Below are 8315 nucleotides of genomic sequence, written 5' to 3'. Positions count from 1 at the left end.
GCTGAGGTTGATAACTCTTTCCGCGCGAACCTGACATGATTACTCTTAGAAATCATGCTTCGCGGACATACATGACATGATTACCCGTGACCTTGAGTGTCCTTGACATGATTGTTGAATATTCTGCTGCTAGATGACGTCACAGGCGCTGATTTCGAACATTCACTGTTCGCTTTCGGCCAATCAGAAAAGAGATAGGGACTTCAATGTATAATGAAATATAATTAATCTCGTGTTTGTTTGATGATCATCTTAATTATTACTAAAGAGCCCATTTGCACTAGGCTGACAATATTTGTTCGGCTCGGCCATAAACATTACCTCGACAAATCTCTCTCTGCCCAATTTTCCTTTGGTAAAGACGTCCACCGTTAATCAAAGGCTCTTTAAGCCAACTAGTGAACTGGCCAAGCAATTTTCATGCTTTTTCAAATACAAGCAACGGTTGAATTTTGTGGCTACACACGTAGGCGGTGTAGCCACTATGCAGAGGGAACGGCAAAAGGAAACTTTTCTAACATGATTCTCTAGTACAAGTGAATATATGAAAGACCATATATTTGAACTGCGGAGAAAGATATGAAGACATGATTGATCATCGCAGTTATACACACAACTTAAGCTGTTGTGAAATTAAAGCCTGAAAGGCTTGAACGGGATTCGAACCCATGAAAAGATAGTCAATCATCCCTGCATTATCCTCTAATGTTTTTTTCCTTTGATCTGTCATGCGTGATGACAGCTTGTGAGTATTCCAGTAGAAATGGAATCATTGCAGCTTGTTACGCAATGGCGAGAGTAGGTGTCGATACCTGGGAACTTCAAGTGCACCTACCCCCCCCCCCCCTCAATTTTTCTTCCTTTTTTTCGCTAAAACAAATCTACTTGTTATGCGAAATACTTCCGTGAAAAAACGTTTGGATTTGGCTAAATCCTCGATTTTCTGTGCTCCGACGTAATCTGGAAAATAGTACCAAAAACGTTGCCATTTTGTTTCACCGCCAAACTTTTAATAGAAGAATGGGCCCAGAGGCTATCTACATGTCTTTCCTTCAGGATGGTGTTATACGCGTACGAAATGTGTGCAGAAACGACTTTCAGAAGAGCTATCGGCTCTTGCAGAAATATCCCAGGTTTATAGAGAGATAAACTCTACAATTTACCCGTGATAAACGGTCAATGGCATGGTGAGTCTGTTACTCTCACTGGATTTTGTTCCCTTCAATGTAATGCTTTGAAAGAGCAATTCGGTCCTCTTTTGGGATCGTATCTCAAATATCGAACCCCTAAAGGAACCTATCGTAACCTAATGAAACCGATCAAGACGTATCGTAGACCAGTTTTCAATGGACTGAATTGAAACTAAGAACTGAAAAAAAAAAATGCACAGAGACCTCAGTACTAGTATAATTTATTTAAGGCATGGCTTGTCATATGGTTAAGCTACAGCTGTTTTGAGTTCAGTAACAACCTACACGGCCTGGTCGCATTGAGCAGTCGTCTCTCCCATGACCTGTAGGATTGAAGGATGACCTGAGTTACTATCAACAATATCTTGGTGTAGATTTTGGTACTTTAATCCTAGGAGTTCTTTTGAAAATTCTAACGATCACCCCGGTGAATTTCATACGAATGTCTCCAGCCCGATCAACGGCTTAAACAAGCCACGAAGGCCACGGCAACGAGAACGTCACCAAAGGTTCCATTTCAGAACAATGGCTGTGCATGAGCGCTAATTGTTTTTATTTCTATTTGTTATTTCAGAATGATTTAAGTTTCAAGCGCAGGTTTTAAGATAGAAAACGTCATTGGCCATAAGGACGAAATGCTTGCTTTACCGGCTAAACGTGTTTAAAGATATCCTGTCCTACCTGTATTTACCAAAGCGCCTCGTAGACGTAGTTGTCGTAATCTCTTCCGACACCATTCCAGCAGTTGGTGGATGGACCATGTGCCTTGTAAGACTCCGTGTCCGACACCCAACACTCGCCAAAAAACTGAATGGCGAAGTACTTCTTCTTGGCCTTTTTTGAAGCTTCATAACACATCTCGACTGAACAAAATATGTATGAGTTATTGACCACGCTTGTCCGATCAAGATGGCTGGATATTGGCTAAGTTCTTATTTTTGTTTTGCGTGTTTTTGGGCCGAGACGGAGTCGACCAATACGAGGCCAATATCCAGCCATCTCGATCTAACAAGCTTGGACAGCGCCATCTTACCTGCTCTGGTAGCCAATCACAGTGCTGGATTTAGTTCATCTTGTTCGCTCACGGAACCAGCGATATAGTAAATATGCGTAGTTCAGTCGCACTGGTGACTTTCTCTTACGGTCTTGAGAAAATTTGAGAGAGTTTATAAAACTCTGGCTCACACGTTAAGTGCAGAAGGTATGCGCACTAACTAAAGGAGCGAATGAAAGGTGAGTCTTTGTTTACAATAACCTCTTCATTAGCATGGGCCATCTAGTTTCAGATCGAGCTACAAAAAAAAAAACAGTTCTAAACATTGAAAGATCATAACAAGAAAACTGTAATTGTCCCAGTGTATTTGAGAAAGATGTATTAAATACTTTTTATGCAACGCGGGTTTAAAAACATGAAATTCTACAAAGAATGTATGGGCCATTAGCGCTTTTACCACATAGCAATTGTGCAGTTTTTGAAAGCCAATATGTCCCTCAAATTTTACACCTAAGGAGCTAAAAATGTTCACCATGTGTTAAGTTTCATAAGCTCATTATATTTTTGAAGTCAATTTATATCGATCTAGATCCCCTCTCGACGCAAAGTTATATGCTAATGAGGCAAAATGTAAACAATGAGGTCATCAAGGATCGCCCCATATTCGGCCATTGATACAGACTCGTGTCCAGTCTTACGCTCGGTTTGGATAGGCTGTTGCTAGTTGCTACTCATACTTACCTGTCTTTTCCATATGAAACCAATCGATTTTTCCTCGGAAGTTAGCCAGCAGAGTCATGGTACGACCATCACCCGTGTCACGCCAGCATCCGAGGTCGTGCCACGGAGCAAAGCGGTAAACAAAGTTGTGAATGTGGTCACCAACACCTAGAGCGTCAAGAAAAGCGTGCATAATTAATCAAGGGACTCTGAAAGAGACGTCCCCTCCTGCTTCTGGAGAGTTACCTTCATTTATTGATCGAACACAGTTTTCAGCTGGAATGTTGTTAACTAAAGCCTGGTTTTCACTACGACATAAACACAAGCATAAGTATAAGCACAGTCGTAGTGACTGACAAGTGAGCACGCTGTAAGCATAAACATAAGCATAAGCATAGGCGAAAGTCCGCCATCTTGTTTTACTGTGTCGAAGAATTATGAACCAAAAATAAAGCAACTGTCCATTCTGCGCATGTACGTGCTTATGCTTATGCTGTGGGCGTTTTGTGCGTGCGCTCATGTCGTAATCAATAGCAGGCTTAACGGCATGGTTTCAAACGTATTCGAACACTTCTTTGCTTAGGACTATCTAATTAGCAAGAACACTACGACCTTTTTTGTCCAGGCGTTTTTCCTCAATCCACTGGTCTAACTTGTTGCTTATATGCGCCCTTCAACAGGTATATATAACTAGACCTGGTAATTGATCAGTTCCAGCTATAGTGACTTCATGACTCAGTGTTAGAGCATCTGTAATGGCATCCCAAAGGTCATGAGATGGGATCTCCGACCGATTATTCCCTGAACATTTTCATACCTCTGGACAAAAGCTAAGGACGTGTAATGAGGAAGGACAGAGAAGAACATTCCGTTACAGCATTGGAGTGGAGGCCAGAGGGGAGGAGAAGACCAGGTCGACCCAAAACAACATGGAGGAGAATGATTGAAGAAGAAAGGAGCGTAGTTGGGTGGCAGTCATTGGCGACTGTCAGGGCTCTAACAACAAATCGAAGTGGGTGGAAAGAGAACTGTCGAGGGCTTAGCTACCTAATGCCATGAAGAGATATAGGTATAGGTAGGTAGGACAATAGCTACATTTTTCCAAGGTTACGATCTCATATTTAATGTATTTAATGTATTCCACACTCACCGTCAGTGCAGCCTTTCCCAGGACCATGCTTATCGTAGGTCGGTCGGGGTCGATCGTCTCCCCAGCACTCTCCATAAAACTGCACCGCGAAGTACCTATAACCACGCACGAAGGCCCGTTCGGCACACTTCGTCACAATCGCTCGCCTGTTCCACCAATCGATGTTTTTTCGGAGATTAGCGTAAAGATTGTCTAAGGCCCGGTCACTAGACTTATCTCGGTAGCACCCGACCTCTAGGATTTGTGGGACACCTTTCGTTTGAAGGAAAGAAAATATACGGACTCAGGAATTGTGTTAACATTTAAGTACAATTTTGTAAATCTGAAAACATACCTGACATTTAAATTAAGGACGTTCGCGCTAATTTTTTCTGCGCATCCTTACTGCGCACACAAATGCACACGCCACGTCATGTATGAGAGTGCGCGCGCTAAGTAATAAAATAAGAAATGATAGGGCAGATTGCCATTGCTGTAGCTTTGCCTGGGTTTAACGATCTTGGACGTTCGGTGGCCCCTACTTTCCTCTCCAGAAACAGAGTTTATTTACAATTATCTCCACATTGTTTAAAAATGAACAAAAAATCAACGTGGGAAGTTAAAAAAATTTCAAGATTTCTGTCCACGGGACATCGAATCCTGCCATCTTGCGGCTACAAGGCCCATGAAACTATGGTCGCTAAATACGAACTTGTTCTTTAAGGAACCTCACCAGTTGAAAAAATGTTTAAACAATATTTGGCAGAGAACATTTCACTTCAAAGATCTAATTGCAATATTTTTGGGCTTACAGACACTGTGGCCTTAAGGCGTATACATGTCTACAAAATCATATAAGTACCTAAGATGTAACGGAATGATCTGATAATTTTGCTTTTCCATTCGACCAAGACTTCCGATTTGCATTTTCGGACATCTCCTGTGGCTAATGGAACAGCGCTTCTGGAATTTCCGGAAAAGAGGACAGCCTCGCGTTTTTCCCCTTCGATTCATGACCCGCGCACTTCACGCTTGGGTTATAAATCAATGGGGAAAAAACTCAGTCCGTAACTTACAGTACAGCCCTCGAACTAGGTTAGTAAGATGTATGTATGCCAAAATTCATAATCTGAAGGTTAAAAATGTAATGTTGCGGTATGGCCAGGGTTATGAACCAATATCCTCTTACGGGACGTGTCCCGTTACCCTGAGAATGACTCTACGGGCCTCCAGGCGTATCCTCACCGATGTCATACCAGAACGGTTTTTAAGGAATTATTGATTTATTCATTTGATCTGATGATACTGAGGTGCAAAAAAATATTGTTTATGTTTCCCGCTCTATCCGTTCTCCTGTAATTCATGACTTTTATGGGATAAAGTTATAGACTATTAACAGAATTTTTTCATGTGGCTTCAGCATTCTTCCTCACCTTGTTCAAGACAACTGACGCCAGCGTCTCTCTCGTGGTCACAACTGTTCTGCCCCCACCCCGGGTGGGGGCAGTCTAACAGTGACTTCTCTTCCCCAGTACACCTCATCTTACTCAGCAGCACTGGCCCAGTGCCCTGGCCAAACTTAGCGCGGTTGGCCTGTTGGATGAATACACATACTTAGCATTACGTTAGCACGATAGCACTCTTGAAACTGTTTTGCCAGGTTAGCTTTTGAAATTTTGGGGAAAACATTTTGGAAAACTCATCTAATCCATGTGGCAAACCGTCTAACTCAAGCTCTGGCTTCAATGGTTAACAATTTTGAAAAGCTTGCTTGATAAATCAGTGTAAATGCAGACCTTTCTTGATATTTTCACCTTCCCTGATAAAACCCTTAAACGCCGCAAACCTTGCCTTATCAACCCATCGATTGTAAGTCTTTCCTGGGAAACCCATCAAATGGAAACCTTTCCTGCAAACCACCAGGGTTGGGCAATTTTCTGAGGTATGAATTTTTTTTCTCACCTTAAGGTTGTGCTTTTTTTTTTTGGTGAGTAATAGCCTGCGCAAGAATTTTTTTAAAGTAAAGCACAGGAGTGGATAATAGAAAGCACCTGCTCGATTATTTCCATTTTCTGCTCTGCCGGAAGTTTTTCCTTTGGTAATTGTCCACCCCTCCACCCCCCCACCCCGTCCGTAATTCAATTGCCTTGCCTGATAAATCGCTTTCAGAAACCCCATCTGCTCGCACACCACAGTTGCGTCTTCAATCGACCATTCATCATCGCAAACTGTGCCCCAGGTCCCTTCATGTTTAACTTCCACTCGACCCTGCCCCACATGAGTTGCATCTGGTGGCGGCACAAGCCTGATAGCTTGCCCTGTTAGCAAAATGTAAAAAAAAATTAACAACTATGTAATGCCTTGTATAACATTTTAAATTAAGTCAGCTTAAGGATAGGATTTTTCCTGCCTTCCTGGATAATTATTTTTAGATCGAGTAAGTTTTAAAGAGGTAAGATCTTACCAATCCTATACGGTTTGGTTAGGTGTAGAGAAGTTTTTGGCACCAAGTTCAACTATAAAAATACCCAGAGGGGTTGAGAAAACTGGACTACGAGCTCACTGTTTCTCTTTGGGAGTTTACATTAGCATGGATTACATTTTAGTCCCAGCATTTCAAAGAGCATTCTGCCCGGCGGGCACTGAGGAGACCGGCGCACTGAAAAAATGTGCCTGTGCTCCTCCATGCCCAGCGGTCTGTTCAAACCCATCACAAAGAAAAAAGTTATACCCAGGCTCCAGCAAGTCGGTCTACAGGTTTGAAAACAGGTATATTGTGGGTTTGTGAGTGATCTACACCCACGAGTCATGAACAAAATTCTATCCCTAATTTTGTGGTACATTTTATCGCAATTAAGTTCACATTGAAATATTCAGCCCATGTACTTCTCTCAAATGGGTTATTTGTAATAGAAGATATTGTTTCACCAACCTGATATATGATTCTTTATTACAGTTACAAAGCAATTTTACGTAAGCCGTTTAATTTGGTTTTAGTTTTACTGTCATTTGATTTGTCTTCTAATGGGTGGTTTTCATCGTATATCATTTATACCGACCCTTTTTAGCTCCCCAAATCCAAACCACATGATGTACATGATCATCCTTCCCTTAAAATTTGAAATACGATATTTAGTCGAATTTGTATTCTACAGCGGCCGCAATCGATCGAAATTTTGCTTTTTCGCGACCTGTATTTCAACTTCTCTTGCCTGCCTTGCAAAGAACAATTATGAAGTTAACAAGAAATGGCAAGAGACGATGGTAATAACTTACCTACGAGAGCAGCAGGAAAAACGCAGAAAATCAGAAAAGTGTTGATCATATTTCCGAAGAGAATCGACAGAGTGATAGACTGAAAAGGGACAGATACATTTTCGATGAGTAAATACAATTTTTTGTTTAACCTTTCGCACGTCAGCTTATATAACCATCTGTGTAAGTGACAACAGTTTGGAGCATCGAGCTGTCAAAAAAGTAGTAATATTTGTTTTTCATTAGAAGAGGCTTCTTTGGGTTTTCAGCGTAGGCTGAGTTGACAGTGTTGAAAAGAAAGGATAGGGCGGCATATAAACGAGATAAAATTAATATCTACTTTAGCCACAGCGATTTAAGTGAAACAAACTTTGGGGTGGAATTAAAACAACGGATTCAAACAATCACAACCTGAAAAATTAACATCGTGGTGATGTCTCAACAAGTCCAAACACTCAATGTGCCATTATTTGCCTGTAAACCCGAGAAAACTCAGAGAAAATTTTCCAAAATAACCATGTCAGTTTCTGTTTCTAACTGAGTGAGCATTCACAACGCAAGTGAATCTTACAGAAACGCCGCTAAATAAGGAAAACAAAGCCTCAAGAATCAGTAAAATAAATTGGATTTGGATGAAATCGTTAAAACCTTCAAAGTTAATTCAGAAATACGCCCGGCTTCACCGTTACCCCTGTTCACCTAAATAAATAAACGCATTAAACTAGACTGGAATTTTAATTGTAAAATGTAGTTAAAACTGCATTTTACAAAACTAGTCGAAGCTCTAGTATGAAAGTGCTTCACAGTTAAGGTGGCGTGCTTCTACAGCCTTCATAAGGAGGAAGCCAAAACCGGTCTCTCTTGATTCCAGGAAACTCTTTGCAATAGGAATTTGCTATTTTTCTTGTGAAACTCATTTATTTGTGCCTTAGAGAGTCTTCAGTTTTAAAAATATCTGCCGTGTAGATTTTTAAAACGAAAAAAAAATCCATAAAACTTTAAAAAATCACTTGATAAAGAAGAGAAA

General features: G+C 41.0%; 1 protein-coding gene across 1 annotated transcript; it reads right to left on the bottom strand.

The window, feature by feature from the left end:
- Window positions 1–1394: 1394 nt before the first annotated feature.
- On the bottom strand, window positions 1395–7417 carry LOC110050270 (neurotrypsin-like). Its single transcript, XM_020756176.1, has 7 exons — window positions 7310–7417; window positions 6185–6351; window positions 5467–5626; window positions 4055–4306; window positions 2926–3072; window positions 1872–2053; window positions 1395–1513 (listed from the first exon to the last, which is right to left on the bottom strand). The coding sequence occupies exons 1-6, from the start codon at window positions 7356–7358 to the stop codon at window positions 1878–1880; spliced, it is 951 nt and encodes a 316-aa protein (XP_020611835.1). The 5' UTR covers window positions 7359–7417; the 3' UTR covers window positions 1395–1513; window positions 1872–1877.
- Between the last annotated feature and the right edge of the window lie 898 nt (window positions 7418–8315).

The sequence above is a fragment of the Orbicella faveolata genome, unplaced genomic scaffold, assembly GCF_042242905.1.
Source record: "Orbicella faveolata isolate gen_17 unplaced genomic scaffold, um_ofav_v1 contig_25, whole genome shotgun sequence".
Lineage (NCBI taxonomy): Eukaryota > Metazoa > Cnidaria > Anthozoa > Scleractinia > Merulinidae > Orbicella > Orbicella faveolata.
The sequence above is the reverse complement of the archived record's forward strand: the minus strand, read 5'-3'. Positions and strand labels throughout refer to the sequence as shown.

Coding starts and splice junctions, on each gene's coding strand:
- LOC110050270 (XM_020756176.1), bottom strand. CDS start 7,358: ATGATCAACACTTTTCTGATTTTCTGCGTTTTTCCTGCTGCTCTCGTA. Junction 5,627..6,184: donor TTCTGAAAGCGATTTATCAG/GCAAGGCAATTG, acceptor TTCATCCAACAG/GCCAACCGCGCTAAGTTTGG. Junction 2,054..2,925: donor GTTTCATATGGAAAAGACAG/GTAAGTATGAGT, acceptor TATTTTGTTCAG/TCGAGATGTGTTATGAAGCT.